The following is a 16,147-nucleotide window of genomic DNA, read 5'->3' as shown; positions in this document are numbered from 1 at the left end:
ACCAATTTAAACATGTGGTCTCACCAGAAAATTAATAATCTTTAATATAAATCTGAAAGGCAAGATCATCATCCAATCGGATACTCCATTCCTCCTAAAGCTGTTCCTTTCCCTTGACGATAAAGCTTAAGCGCATTTTTTGGCTTTGGTTGGCCTTATGTACCTCTCACGCTCAAAATTTCATTTTCCTGAGTATAGACAAAATTGAAAAAGTTATCAGCTCAATAGCAGTATTAATCAATCTTATGAATTGATGCTTACAGTAAAATCTCGTCCATGGGATAAGAATCCCAGCCTCTACGTCAGTCAATGATGGCATTTGAAGTCTCTTTCAGTATTTTGCTTACAAGAATTGGAGCTAGCATAATCCACTCTACATTTCCACCTACTCATATTTATATGCCAGCCAATTCCTTTTTTCTTTATGCACATATATATATGCAAGCATAAGAACAAAAGAGCATATCAACATTCACCAGAAAGAAAAAAAGAATATACTATGGCTAGTAAGGGAATTTTCCTTTCAGGTTTAACCTTTATTTTCATTGGAATCCTGGAGCTGGCTTTCATTTCTTTCCCAGCAGAAGCTGCCATAAAGAAATATCAGTTTGATGTGAGTACTGCATCTATTAGCTTAATTCGCTATTATCATTTGCATGGAAATAGGCTGGATTTATTGGGTGATGAATTTCTTTCTTTCTTATTTGTTTCTCCACAGATTCAAGTGAGGAATGTGAGTAGATTGTGCCATGCAAAACCAATTGTCACTGTAAATGGGAGGTTTCCAGGGCCTACAATTTATGTAAGAGAAGGAGATCGGGTTCTCGTCAATGTCACCAATTATGCCCAATATAACATGTCAATTCACTGGTACTATCTGTTATACTATGTCTCAAATTTTTATTTTGTTAGTGGTTTTAGTAGTTGAATATCTACCTTTTAGTGTAGTGCATGATTTCAGTTAATCTTGCAAACACTTTTCTTTAAAGATTTTCTTGTCAGTGTACCATAGGATTGAAATCTCATATTTCTGAAGTTAAGCTGTGGATTATTCCGAGTACAATGGGATTTTGTTTTGATATATAATTGCAGGCATGGACTGAAGCAATATCGCAATGGGTGGGCAGATGGACCAGCTTATATAACCCAGTGTCCAATTCAGAAAGGAAGTAGCTACAATTATGACTTCAATGTCACAGGGCAGAGAGGGACCTTATGGTGGCACGCACATATTTTTTGGCTAAGGGCTACAGTTTATGGTGCAATTGTCATTATGCCTAAACAAGGAACTCCATATCCTTTCCCACGGCCAAATATGGAATTCAATATTGTCTTAGGTGGGTGCTTTCTAAACGGATAATTTAATTAATTCTAAGGCAGACTACCTATGTTGAGACCAGAGATTCATAATCAAGAATTCACACCTTAATCAATCATATATAGGAACAAATCCACTTGCCAAGTATGATAATATAAATAATTGGTGATTCTCATTTGGGTTTTGCATTAATTCTTTCAAAAAACAAATAATATCTATGATTGTTGTTGGTGCTCTAGGAGAATGGTGGAACACTGATGTGGAGGAGGTTGTAAGGCAAGGAACCAAAATGGGCTTGCCTCCAAACATGTCTGACGCACACACAATCAACGGGAAGCCAGGGCCTCTCTTTCCTTGTTCTGAGAAATGTAAGCGAAATTTCCTACCTCATAGAGAATGCTTCAAGCGATAGCATCTAACAGTAGTTCCACTAATTTCTTTAACACTAAAATAATTGTGGCCAATCAGGTGTAACCTAATTAATTATAAGCGATTTTGAGTTCGAATCTCTCCATCCATCTTAGGTGTTAAGTGCTATGGTCTTTCATTTTTGCTATTGTTTGTTTTAGATACTTTTGCAATGGAGGTTGAACCAGGGAAGACATACCTCCTCAGAATTGTGAATGCCGCCCTCAATGATGAGCTTTTCTTTGGCATTTCTGGCCACACCATGACAGTGGTGGAGGTTGATGCAGTTTATACAAAGCCATTTACCACTCAAACTATACTAATTGCACCTGGCCAGACCACAAATGTTCTGGTGAAAGCCAACCAAGTTCCAGGCAGATATTTCATGGCTACTAGGCCTTTCATAGATGTTCCTCTTCCTATCGACAATAAAACAGCCACAGCAATTCTCCAATACAAAGGCATTCCAAACACTGTCCTCCCTTCTCTTCCTCAATTGCCTGCACCAAATGACACAGAATTTGCTTTAAGCTACAACAGAAAGCTTAGAAGCTTGAACTCTCCCCAGTTTCCAGCAAATTTACCCCTCAAAGTCGATCGAAAACTCTTCTACACTATCGGTTTTGGTAAAGATTCCTGCCCAACTTGCGCTAATGGAACACGCCTGCTAGCTTCTTTGAACAATATCTCCTTTGTTATGCCTCAAACTGCTCTTCTTCAAGCTCATTACTTCAACCTCACAGGAGTTTTCAGGACTGATTTCCCTGACAAGCCTCCTACTCCTTTCAACTACACTGGTGCACCACTTACCGCCAGTCTTGGAACTGTCCATGGCACCAAGCCTAGCCTCAGCAAGATTGCATTTAATTCTACGGTTGAGCTAGTTCTACAGGATACCAACTTGCTAACGGTTGAGTCACATCCCTTCCATCTTCATGGATATAATTTCTTTGTTGTTGGTACTGGAATTGGAAATTTTGATCCTGTCAAAGACCCTGCTAAATATAACCTGGTTGATCCCATTGAGAGAAATACAGTTGGTGTTCCTACTGGGGGATGGACTGCTATTCGGTTTAGAGCTGACAATCCAGGTAACTTATAAGCACCCACTAGTAGACATTAATTATCATATTTAGATATGAGTTTTAGCTCAATATTACTGTTGTTGTCTTTGAAACTGTAGGTTTACAAGTTTGAATTAATTAAAAGTAATCATAGATTAAGCATATCCAGTGATGATGGTTCTGTATTTGATTGTGTAGGTGTTTGGTTTATGCATTGTCATTTGGAGCTCCACACTGGCTGGGGACTGAAAACAGCATTTGTGGTGGAAGATGGACCTGGGCCTGATCAATCCATTCTGCCTCCACCTAAGGATCTTCCGGCTTGTTAGCTACTTAGAATCTTATTCAACAAGGCAATTGTATATTTTAAATATTTTCTTTGTTAAACGTTAGAACCATACTAATGCATGCTTCCTTCAAAAGTTGGAGGAGGTTCCTTGAGAGATTGGATGGTTTGTTTTAGACCCAAACTGTAATAAGCTACAGCAAATGTAATATAAAAATTAATACACAAGTTTGGAAATTTGACTATGGATCTTTTAATTTGTTCTTGTGGTTTTGCTTCATTAACCTTTTAAGATATTTGGAGGTGAAGAGAGTAGATCATGAAATATCATCCCTCTTAATTTTTAGCTTCATTTTAATTAGAGTAAAAAAAATAATACTATTATTTTTATTAAACACCTATGTTTAACTTACTATATAAATAATTAATTATTGATAAATAGTATCTAACAAATAAAAATTAATAAAACAATGAACAATTATTAAAATAGTTGATATTTGCTAAAATAACTGATATTGCCAATCAAACTCATAATACCATTTTTAAATTAATTATATCCACTGTAAACCTCAAACAATGTTATTTCCATAATTCATAATAAATTAAGTACACTTAATAATTTCATCTTCTAAATTTGCATAAAACATTTAAAACTTCATTTAATTTAATTTAATTTAATTTAATTTTTAGTAGATTTATCTTTTAAAATTGGGGTGGCAATATTGATACTACTTAAAAGATTTTAAACACGATCCTTAATGATTTCATTATTTAGATGGATAATTATATTATTTATCCGTTAAGAAAAATTTTTATATGTCATTATTTTTCTTAAATAAATTTTCTCATATATTTTGACTTTAATAAAATATTAAAAAATTTATTTTTCTTATTTATAAATTTTTAATATTTCTTCCTATTTGTTGTGTCTATTTTTTTTAAATTACTATTTAATCTCTCTCTATTTAATAAAGCTAATTACTTAATTCTTATATTCTGAAAAATACATTATTTAATCTATATAGTTTGCATTGTTAAATTATTTAGTCCTATAGTTAAATTTAATATCAATCAAGTTATTATTTAGTCCCTTTATTTTAGTAAAAATAATTAGTTTATCAATATATTTTGAAAAACAGTACTATTTATTTTTTTTTATTTTTAATAAAGCTAATTAGTTAGTACATATATTTTAAAAAATACAATATCTTGAGGAACATATTCCTATATGAAAAATAAAATTTTTTTGTATGAAAACTAAATTTTTTTGTTGATCATTGGATTTTAATATCAATTAAACTACTATGTAGTCTTTCTATTTTAGTGAAACTAATTAGTTGATCACTGTATTTTTTAAAAGTAGGACAACTTAATCTTTTTATTTTAGTGAAACTAATTAATTTATCTATATATTTTGAAAAACACAATATTTTAGTGAAAAATAAAATTTTTGTTGTATGGAAACTAAATTTTATTGTGTAAGGAAACAATTTTTCTATTGAAGATCTAGATCAAGTAATAATATTTGATCAAGCATTGTTTCCAATAAAAAAAAACAAAAAAACAAAAATGATGCTCAATGAATTAAATGAAAAAACTTAAATAATTTAAGAAAAATATAAATTTAGATTTAGTCTCCACACATAACAAAATTTTAAATTTTCATCTAGGAATATGTATTTTAAAATATAGAAATAAATCAATTAATTTTACTAAAATAAATGGACCATATAATAGTATTTTCAAAATATAAAAATTAACTAATTAATTTTACTAAAATAGAAAGATCAAATAATAGTTTGACTGACATTAAAATTTGATAATTAAAAAAAAATTAACTGGTGGATTAAATAATTGAACAAATTAAAAATAAGAATACTAAATAATATATTTTTAAAATAGAAAAATTAAATAATTAATTTAATTAAAATATATGAATTAAATAATAATTTTTTATTATACATTCTTTATTTCAGAATAACAAAGGTAATCGTATAAGAATACCAATAGTTTTTATAAATAATATCCTTGCCAAAAACTATAATCGATGGTTTTATTTTAAATCCTTGAATTGAATTATTAGGACACTCGCCGTTTTCCTAAATTTTTGAAGATGTGAAGATGGAAATAATAGTAACCGTATCCCATTAAAAAAAAAATTAGTGGTTTTATAATATTATTTTTTAATTAATTTTTATAATTAATTTATAACTCTAAAATAAAAAAAAATATATTGATTCATATGCATTTAACTTCAATTTTAATTAAATTAGGTCAAAAAATAAATTTATATTATGATGTAATTATTATAAACCCGACTTTGTATAAACACGAATTTAGTCATTTTTAAAATAAAATGTTATAATTAAATTTATATATTTATTATTTTTATTATGCATATACTTTAATTAATTTTATTTAAATTTTAATATAAATATTTAGTTTATTAAAATATACAAAACGAGTTTATATCGAATTTAGAAAGGAGCAAGGCAAGGCAATGGCATGTAGGATCGAGTAGAATTCGATTCAAATCGAAAAATCGAATTGAAATGAGTCAATTCGGTTCAATTGATTTGATTTTAAAATTAAATGAGTTCGGTTCGGTTTTATATTATAAAAATTTCAGTTATTTTGGTTCGGTTCGGTTTTGAAGAGAAAAAATTTGATTAAACCAAACCGAACTGAATAGTAATTTATATAGTCAAATCAAACTAAATCGAACCGAATCGATTTTTGAATTGATTTATTTTTATGAAAAAGTTATAAATTATATTTAATTTTATATATATTAATTGTTTAATTTTATTGATTAATGGTTATTAGGTTCAAATCAAAGTTAAAATTAAACCAAATAACTTAAAAATCAAGTTTAAATTAAAAAATCAATAAAAAATCAAACCAATCAGTTTAAACCGAATCGAACTGAAATAGAACAGTTCGATTCAATTCGATTTTTTATCTATTTCAATTTGGTTTGATTTCTAAAATTTATGATTTAATTTTTATAATTTAATTTGATTCAATTCAATTCAATTTGATTTTAATTTATGCTCACTCTAACGCATGGACGAAAACTACTATAACCGACATGAACTACCAAACAGCAGCGTGTCTGCCGTTTAACCCATCGCTCATTGAAGAGGCAGCATTGTATTCAGCCCCACCACTGACCTTTTCTCTTCATCACTTGCTATGGCGATGCTTTCTATGCCTTTTTCTTCTCTTCCTACCCTTAATCTCCGGCGAGTCAACTGCTGAGTTTCTTCAATTTCTTTCTTTCTCCAATCTCTTTCAGATTCTTCGAAATTGATGCTCTTTTTGCCTTTTCTTATCGATTTTCGGATTTAGTTAGTAGTTTGATTTTGGATTTCTTGATCCTATAAAATTTTATCGCTCTAAATGATCAGCATTTTCTAGTTAATGGATTGTTTTGCAAATCCAATTTGCTACTTTTCTATTTTTTGGGGATTTATGTGATGTAGATGCTCTGGCATGGCATTTGCAAGTGTAAACAAAGAAATTGGGACTGTAGGAGTAAGAGTCACCGAAGGAGAAGGTTGCTTGCCAGAGGTTGTACTCACTTCTCCTCATGGTCGGTAAGTATATAGCTCCTGAACTTTTACTATAATGGCTGATGCTTAAATGTGCTCTCTAGTGTGCGTGTGCGCCCGCCTCTTTTTTTTTTAACAAGATAATCATGTTCTTTTATGTGGCCACTGCAGATTGGAAATGTCAAGCTAGAAGCCAAGCAGTCCTGGACATCTAAGCCGCATGTTAGCGTTGGCTGTAGGGAACCTGCTATTTACCTTGTTCATAGAACAAAACCTTTGAATCCCCTTCCAGTTCTGCAAAAGCTTTCCAGCACTAGCAGTAGCAATAAATCAAGATGGTTTAATTTCTTTATAATGTCATTTCAAGTTTATGACATTCTGATGACAATTCTATATATTGATTTTTACATTGAACATAATGTGGTTGCTATTTTCTGCCGGCTCACTTTCTTCACCAGTAATCACCTCTGGTAGATTTCCTGTCACTGAAAAGGCAGAAACTAGTTCTACCACACAGTCTCCCGATAATAAATTTGGGAAATAAGTCTCATTACCATGTGGCAGTCCTCATACGCTCCCAGGTTCTTAACGATGCGTCATTTTGTCCCAATTTAGTCCAAACGCATAACCAGCTTCTTTCTGTGCTGATTTATGGCAATTTCTTTCTCATCCTTGAGATTATGTAATAAATTTCAGTGTTGCAGGTTTGTATTCTTCTTGTCATAGTTGCTCAGCAATTATGTACCACACGCGATATTTGAGGATGGGACCATCCCCAGCCAAAAAGCCATGGACAGCACAGCCCCATCTAGAATGATTGTGCTGCATCCTGGAAGTTTGGATACTCCATATTCTTTCATATGCCTTCTTGCTTCAGCCGCTACATCCCATTCCCCTGCAGCAGCATGAATGTTTGCCAATTGAATGTGCCGGCCAGCATGGTCAGGAAGGATCTAATTCAATTAGAAATTTCCTTATCTGTTTACCTGACTCTGTATTTTCATGAATGCGACAGGCATTAAGCAGTGTCCCCCACTACTCAGTGTTATAGAGGTGATAATTTGCTGGTCTCCTCATTCTCATTCTCGCTCTCGATATCAATTTATTATTCTTGAACAAAATTAACAATATAGATGACAATGACACCGTGAAAAGTAATCTTCCGCTAAAGGAGGAAATGCTATAATTATTTGTTAATGCACCATCATTCAACATCTCTGCAAATTTGAAAATAATAATAACAAATTAATGCATGCAACTAATCAGTTAAGTCTCGTGATATTCAGTTTATTCAGAATTTTTCAATAATCTATTGCTCAATTCAAAACGGTGACTTCACCATAAAATTCAGGAATTACTGAAAATTTGACCCAATTACAACCCATGAAGCAACATACAAATCATCTACCAAAATTCTACTCAAAAGTGAAAGATCACTTCCTGAACTATAAAAACTCAACTATGCATGATCCAAAGAGGCAAAAACTCTGTACTTCTTCAAATAATATATATCCTCTCTCAAGAAGCCAACATTGAAACAATACAAACCAAGAGAATGATCACCATCACAGCCCAAACCCAATAAACCCAGGCCTTCCTCTTCTCCTTCATCTGCTTGGCATAGTAAAGATTGTTGGTTCCTCCACTGAGAAAGTTTCCTGCCTTTGCCACATTTTCTTCAATATCATCCATCTTCTCTCCTTGTGTTTCAACAATAACAGCCATATCAAGAAACACCTGGTGCAGCTTTGTCAAGCTTCTCTTTATGTCCATCAGAACCTCATGCCTCTCTTTATCATTCACATCTACCCCTGCTCCTGCAAATTTTTGAACTTCCCCACCTCCCGAAATGATCTGTTCGATGACTTCCTCGCTGGGTTCCTCTCCTGTTGCAGTATAGTACCGTCTCATGAAATCAGCTTTGTAATCTGATAAAATCCGCTCTCTCAGGAGCTGAAACTCGTTCATCATCTCCCTCAGTTTAACCCTCATGCCATTGGTGACTGATATCCTTGTCCTATCAACAGGACTACCTTCTTTATATAGTTCTGATATCCTGCGATTGTTTTCATTGGATCGATCAAGTGACTCTAGCCTTGCTTTGATAACCTTGGCCTTTCTAAGAACACTAACAACGTCTGATTTCATTCTGTCTCTCAGGCCACGAAGAACTTTGGCACTATGAGTGGACTTAGACTCTTGATCAAGGGCATAGAGATCAATCAAGAGATTAGTGATCTCTTCCATTTCAGCCTTGATTGCCGCAACTTCTTGGAAGAACTGAGATAGGTTTGGTTCATCTGCAGGGTTGAGACAGCCAGATTCCACGTCAAGTTCGAGTTCAAAATCCTTCTGGGCTTGCTTTTTCAGTTCCACATAACTTAAGAACGATTCTGTCATTAAGTCATTCATCTTTGCAAAAATTTTGCAAAAACCCTCCTACAAAACAAATTCAGCAGAAACAAAAAAAAAATAAATAAATAAAGAACCAAGAATCTCTCAGAGATAAAGCCAGAGAATTATAGAAAAGGGGAGTGTACCGTCAAAGCAGATTCAAGATGCTTGAGATATTACACAAAGTTCTCGAGTAACACTACACAAAAAGGAAAGAATGGACGTCAGATTCTGCAAAAACCATGAAATTGTCTGGTTTTAAAGATGGTTTTGAAATGAAAAGAAAAAAGAAAAATCAACCCATCGATCTTGGGAAGTAAAAGGGTATTCTGAATCACAAATAAACCAAGAAAATTCAGAAACATACAAAGAGAGAACCTTGGATAAACTGATACCTCTGCTCTGTCTTTCTTCTGATGCGTGATTAAAACCAAAGGAAAGAGTATCAATGGATAAGGAACGCTTGAAATTTGGAGTTTAAAGAGAGTGAGGAATGGAAGGAGATGGTCAGTTTTCTTATAAGAGAGTTTTCAAAAGAATTCAAAATTCAGTTGCGCAGGAATGGTAGCCGTTAAACTACGAAGCCGCTGCAACTCCCCAGATTTGCTCGGTAACGCACTCTCCACGAAACGACAGCGTTTTACAGCGAAGAAAACAAAAAGGTAGAACCATTTTATATATCATAGTAATAGTATATTTTAAATTAAACCCAATGCATAAATTGATTATTGATTGTACTTGTCGTGTCAACTCAAATTTTTATTTCAACTTAGCAAATATTTTAACTTTTATTTTTATATTTATTAAAAACTAAGTTATCTGGTTAACGAATCAAGTCCATCGGTACATACGCATAGACACAAAAGTGTTGACATGGTTCTTTTGACAATACTAAACAAGCCCCACTAAAAAAAAAAAAAAAAAAACAATACGAGGTGAGAATTGCCATTTGAAAGAGAAATATATGAGCGATATGATAGAAAATGAGATTATTTTTTTAAAAAAAAAAGGGAAAAGTGATGTAATAAATGAATTAAAAAAATTGTTCAACTAAGACCTTTTTTTGGGATTGTAGCTCGAATACGTGTTTTGAATAAAAAAGCAACATTTTGATGTTTCGAAAAAAATTTGTTTTGCAATTGTTATAATTAAAATATGTTCAATTTAATTTAAAATTAATTTTTAATAGCATTTAACTAATATATTAAGTTAATGACTTTCTAAAAAGTAGTTTAAATAATAATATTGATTTCAAAAACAAAATTCTAAGAGCAAACATAAGGGCAATCAACTATTCAGTATAATGAAAAATTTGGTATTTCATCTTTAAAATATTTTTTTAAGTACCTTTAAAATAATTTTATACCATACTAAAAATTTTAAATTATAAATTTATAAAGATTTATAGGTAAATAAAAATTAAAAAAAAAAGTTAAAATTAAAAAAAAATTAATTTAAAAATTTTTAAAAATATCATAAATAAACTAGTGAATTTATTTTTAAAATTTATAAATTAACCTTATAAGCTAATTCGAATATTATCTTTCCATTGACTATCGAAAAAGAGTAGACATCATCTTTAATTATCTAATACATTTCTGTAAAGAGAGATTTGATTGATAATTGGCATTATAAAACAAATACAACAACTCCAGCACCTGAATTTGTGGGAGTCGAGTTAATTCCGAGAGCTCGTATAAATCTCCTGCAAAAACTGATATACTGTAAAAGAATCTGTGAGTATGTTTTTATGTGGAAAGTTTACAAAACCATGTGAAGTAAAACATTGATTTGTTATCCTGTCCCATATTTTTCCACGTGGAGACGCTCTCATTGAATTGTAGTTTCCAGATCGCCTCTGCATAACGCTTCCTTAAAATAATTGAACTGAGTTTATATCTCATCAGAGATTGGGTTTCATTTTTATGCTACTTCTTGTTTTTTCGCCTTCCCAGCTTCAAGCCTCCTTAATGTAGTAGAACTAAGCTTATCTCCGCTAGATTCTTCCGAAAGTAGATCTACAACTTCAATCTACACAAGATCCATATTGTAAGGTTACAATTCTAATCCTATAAAAAAAAAAAAAAAAAAATCTGTAATAAATCTATTTTAACATTTCATACCAGAGGACAAACAATATGCCAAAATACATGAACTGGAAACTCAAACCTTTAGGAGCGTAAAGCCTTTGTCAGCCCTCTTCTTATTAACTGACAGCCCACCTGGCACTGTCTCCTTGCTGCCTCAAAAATAATATTGCCACATATTAATGGTGGATAGCATTAAGAATATTAAAACTAAAAGCCTGGAAGAGTAATTCAAAAATAATTCAACCATATTTTAAAGATAGAGTATAAAGAATGTAACAAGGGCGGAAGAGTTAGTTACAAGAGCACAGTTATTGTTTTCTTTCCTTTATTTACAGGAACCAGCTTTATTGATCACGAAGGCCATTAAACAATTGAAATTTCAAGCAACTGAGCAGGCATTATATATATTGACTCCTAAGCAGAACAAACATTAAAAAAAAAAAAAAAAACACAAACACCATGTAAGGTAGAACTAACATCCATGTTTAATTAGAAAGGTGATATAATTCATCCAAGGAAAAATAAAAACAAAAATACCTAAAATTAAAAAGAGTAAATCATTAATTAGCCTTTTATCTTTTGCACTTTTGCTATTAAGCACTCAAATCAAAATTTTGAGCTGCCAACTCCCTAAACTCCTTTATTGCGCACTAATTTAATGCCTGTTTAATGCATGTAAAACCGTTTAGTTGGAATGCTGAATGACATTAAAAATTTAAAAAAAAAAATCATTTAATCAAAATAAAAAATGATAAATGAAAAATCAGAGTGCCTAAATCTTATTTTCCATATGGGTCTCAAAACAACCCACTTTCCATAACTTATTTTATTTTCCTTTTCTTCAAAGCCCAAATCCCCATATCCTTCAAAACACAACATCAATCCACACAATCCCATAACATAAACAATTGATCACGTGGTAATAAAAGTTCCATCGTGAAAAGCTAAAAGGAGGTGTTTTAGTCCTTGTAGACACCTATGAACTCACAGTGAGACATCTGAGGCAACTAATTATATTTCAAAATTATTATCCCTAATCAAAGCCTCTAAATTTAAGTCTCTTTGTTCGGACTAGATTTCACTCCTCTCAACACTACCCTAAGAAAAGCACAAGAATCAGGAGCAACATAGGAGAAGAGATCTCATGCCCAGCTGTATTGCAACCTTGTCAGACGAACTGCCGGGGCCAGCCCTGGAAAAGTTAGCAATAGATATCAATTACTCATATCTCTCCTTGAATCTCATTCTCACCTCTCATTTCCTGCCTCATTGTTGTTACTTTCTTAATTTAAAATTCCTGCAGTTTATGTTTAGTATTTTCTTCATCGAAAAAATCATTTTCACAATATTAAATGTCTGCTGTTAAACTTAAAACAGGGGTGGAAAGTACAAAATTGTTAACTAATAAGGATTCAATAGCACATGGAATAAGAAGATGAAGATGATGTGAAAACTTACTAAAGACATGCAAGAAAACTCACCTTACAACTATAGCCTCCAAATTTTCATCAACAATTGAGGGTCCATAGGGATCAATAATAGGTTCAACTTGCACTACAAGTTCTGGTTTAACAAACTGCACACAAATTTGAAAGAAAACAGATGATCATTCGCCAATCATAAGAAGGACGTAAAAAGGCTTTCAGGAGATGCAAAAATGTCCAGAGGAAACCACCTTAACCATTATGCAGTAATTAATTTTAGATTCCATGGCTGACTGCTAACATCTTTTGCAAATTTGCCACTTGATCTAGAGCCAATTCCAGTTTCAAATAAAAAATATAAAACATTGGCAATCAGCTACTCTCCGTTATTATATTACAAATCATTTTTTCAGACACAAGGCAGACAGTCATCAGGCTGAATGCCAAGACGTCAGGAGAAAGCATCATAGGAAACACAAGAACCACAATAGATTACCTCTCTATGCATTTATTGACACGTTCACTGTTGTTGGAAATCAATTTTTTTGTCTAGTTTATAAAACCAAAATTTCGAAGAAAAAAAAAAAGCAAAAGCATTCCTTTGTAATTGAAAATTTGAAAAAGAAGGAGAGAACATCCTCGTCTCACTGATTACCTTGATGTAGTTTTCAACATTTTGCATCCTTTCCTCAATTGGCCGTATCAAGTCAGCAAACTGCGGAAGCAAAAATTTCTAATCACTAAATCTCTACTGCACGACATAAGGCACATTTGAATCATAACTTAAAAGGGTTTGCTAGCAAAAGTTGCATAGACAACGAATTAATAGCAGACATAACAGTTCAGTATGCATTGCAGTCCCTAAAGGCCAAGAAAGGCATATTATTTACATGGTAGGTTAAATAAAATCACAGTGAGGGCACTAAAACTTTTCAGGTAAATTAATATTAATACAAATTGGGATTTTTGAAAACTGCTTCTGAGGAGTGACCGCAAGATAGGTCTTGGACCTCTTGGTTTGATTGGGTAATTAAAAGGTTAAGAAATCCACTCTAAATGAACAGCAATAATTGAACGTACGGAGTAATTGAATCAGCCAATGACCATGCCATTTTTATGAACCCCGTTTCTTGGGAATTCCCAAACATAAATATATCTACTCTCCTACCTGGGTGGCAGCCATGTGGCTTGCACATGGAGTTCTTAGTTACTTCGAAAAGTGTATAAGATCACTAATTGAAGTAGCTAAAAAAAAGGCTAAAAACAGATTACTATTAAGGAAACAAGGAAATAATTCGAAAGTTCAACTTCACAACATCACTTAACCTGCTTGTTAGTTAGCATTGGGCTGTCACAAACTCCAACAACAATCCGCTCCCTTGCCAGCTCCGCCGACGCCTACTATTTTACTCATCATCAAAACAAATTTTCCAAAAACCTTTTAAAGTTGAATTTCCATTCCTCGAGCGAGTTTGGGACCTAAGAAGAGAGAGAAAAGGAGAGAGAGTAATACCTTGAGGAAAAGGCGATGGCCGTCGTGTAAACGATCGAAGGTGCCACCAAGAACCACCGCTCCGTAGGTATTTGACGGTGATATCTTGGGATTGACCATGGAATCGTCTAGCAACGCCATTTAATAGGAATTAGAAGCTGTGATTAGTAGCAGAAGTAAAAGTCGAGGGAGAAAGAGAAACAGAGGCGTCTTTGTATACGAAGAACACAAAACCAAACGGCAAATGGCAAATATATATAAATTTTATGGTTATTTTTGTTTAAATAAATTTGTATAGATTTGTGTAGGTACAACGAACCTGGACATTTTCTGATGTTGCCTTTCTATCTGCTCGGAACGAGATTGCTACAACTTACGTCGATGCTCGCAGCTGTGTTTGATACTGATGCTGCAACTGTCGTTAAAAGTATTATTTTTTAAATATATTAATTAAAAAATAAGTTAAAATTAAATTTAATAAATTTTAATTATAATATTATTAAAATAATAAAATGAATTTTTTAAAATTATTTTTTTAATAATATTTTTGAAGAAAAATATTTTAGTACCTATTTTAAAAAATAAAGGAGACATATATAATTGCTCAAACTATAGGGAAATTAAATTCATGAGTCATATGAGTGGTGGAACATTTACTACTTCATGACACTTCTATATTTCCCAATCAATTTGGTTTCATGCCTAGTCGTTCAATTATGGAAGCGATCTTTCTCATTAAAAATTTGATGGAGAAATATAGAGATGTGAAGAAAAATTTACATATGATTTTTAACGATTTGGAGAAGGCTTATGATAGTATTCAAAGAGATGTCTTATGGAGAGTGTTAGAACAAACTATGGTATCTATTAGTTACATACAAGTGTTGACAGATATGTGTGAATGAGCAACTACCATGATGTGCACAGTAGAATGTGACACAAGAGATTTTCCTATCTTAGTTGGATTACACCAAGGTTCGACTATAACCTATTACCTTTTTATATTAGTTCTAGATGAATTGATGAAACATATATAAAAAAGTATCTCTTGGTGCATGATATTTACGGATGATATAGAGAATGAGTTAATAGAAAGCTAGAACTTTGGAGTCAAAAGGCTTTAAGTTAAGTAGAACGAAGACAAAATACATATATTGTAAGTTCAGTGAAGGCCGAATTAGTGATAGGGAATAAATTAATTTAGAGGAAGTGGTATTGCCCCAAAGTAATCATTTTAAATATTTCGACTTAATCTTTCAAGCAGATGGGGGATGTGAGGAGGATGTTGGTTATAGGATTAATGCCGGATTGTTGAAGTGGAGACGTGCCATGAAAGTTTTATGCGATCGCAAGATTCCCAATAAATTGAAAGGAAAATTTTACGGTACCGCCTTATAACCTACTATGTTATATGGTAGTGAGTGTTGGGTAATGAAGGAGTCGTATTTGTCTAAGATAAGAGTTGCGGATATTAGAATATTAAGGTGGATGAGTGGTCATACTACATTAGATAGAGTCCGTAATGAGAGTATTAGAGAAAAAATATGAGTGGTGTCAATTGATGATAAGTTGAGAGAAGGGAGATTAAGGTAATTTGGTCATGTGAAGCGTAGACATGCGGATACTCCAGTTGGATAAATATAGCACATTGAGTTAGATAATAGAAAAAAAAGAAAAAGTAGACATAAACTGACTTGGAGGAGAGTATTATTAACATGACCTAAAAGTATTATACATTTCTTAGAATTTAACCTAAAATTGTTTAGAGTGGAGAAAGAAAATCTATATAGTCAACCCCAATAAATTTTTGAGATAAATGATTAGTTGAGTTGAGTATTTAAAATAATATTTTTATTAAAAAAGTAAGTTTGACCTTATAACTTTAATGTCAAATAAACATGCAATGAAAGCTGGCGTACTGAGTGAGAGAGCATGGGAAAGAGGGGGTGGATAAAATAAAGAAGGATAAACTAAAAAATAATCTTTAAAATTTGATTAAATATATAGTTTAGTTTTATAATTTTAAATTAATTAATTTAATTATTAACATCTTAATAAGTTTATAGAATTTCATAAATTATTATTAATTTTTGTAAAAATATTAAAATGTTCTTAAT

The 16,147-nt window shown here is 32.1% G+C and overlaps 2 protein-coding genes across 3 annotated transcripts; one reads left to right on the top strand and one right to left on the bottom strand.

The window, feature by feature from the left end:
- Positions 1 to 430: 430 nt before the first annotated feature.
- On the top strand, positions 431 to 3,333 carry LOC110645343 (laccase-11). 2 transcript variants are annotated; one of them, XM_021798468.2, is made up of 6 exons: positions 431 to 613; positions 719 to 870; positions 1,093 to 1,337; positions 1,558 to 1,686; positions 1,888 to 2,817; positions 2,989 to 3,333. In XM_021798468.2, the coding sequence occupies exons 1-6, from the start codon at positions 500 to 502 to the stop codon at positions 3,117 to 3,119; spliced, it is 1,701 nt and encodes a 566-aa protein (XP_021654160.2). In that variant the 5' UTR covers positions 431 to 499; the 3' UTR covers positions 3,120 to 3,333. The 2 variants fall into 2 exon arrangements, with proteins under 2 accessions (XP_021654160.2, XP_021654159.2); XM_021798467.2 differs by having other exon boundaries at positions 445 to 870.
- Positions 3,334 to 7,925: 4,592 nt separating this feature from the next.
- LOC110645349 (syntaxin-112) lies at positions 7,926 to 14,388 on the bottom strand. The gene is made up of 7 exons (XM_058138446.1): positions 14,052 to 14,388; positions 13,865 to 13,936; positions 13,194 to 13,253; positions 12,596 to 12,690; positions 11,194 to 11,263; positions 10,957 to 11,055; positions 7,926 to 9,069 (listed from the first exon to the last, which is right to left on the bottom strand). Exons 1-7 carry the CDS (start codon positions 14,169 to 14,171, stop codon positions 8,149 to 8,151), a joined length of 1,437 nt encoding a protein of 478 aa, XP_057994429.1. The 5' UTR covers positions 14,172 to 14,388; the 3' UTR covers positions 7,926 to 8,148.
- Between the last annotated feature and the right edge of the window lie 1,759 nt (positions 14,389 to 16,147).

This window comes from Hevea brasiliensis, chromosome 16 (genome assembly GCF_030052815.1).
Source record: "Hevea brasiliensis isolate MT/VB/25A 57/8 chromosome 16, ASM3005281v1, whole genome shotgun sequence".
In the NCBI taxonomy this organism is placed as follows: Eukaryota; Viridiplantae; Streptophyta; class Magnoliopsida; order Malpighiales; family Euphorbiaceae; genus Hevea; species Hevea brasiliensis.
The sequence above is the reverse complement of the archived record's forward strand: the minus strand, read 5'-3'. Positions and strand labels throughout refer to the sequence as shown.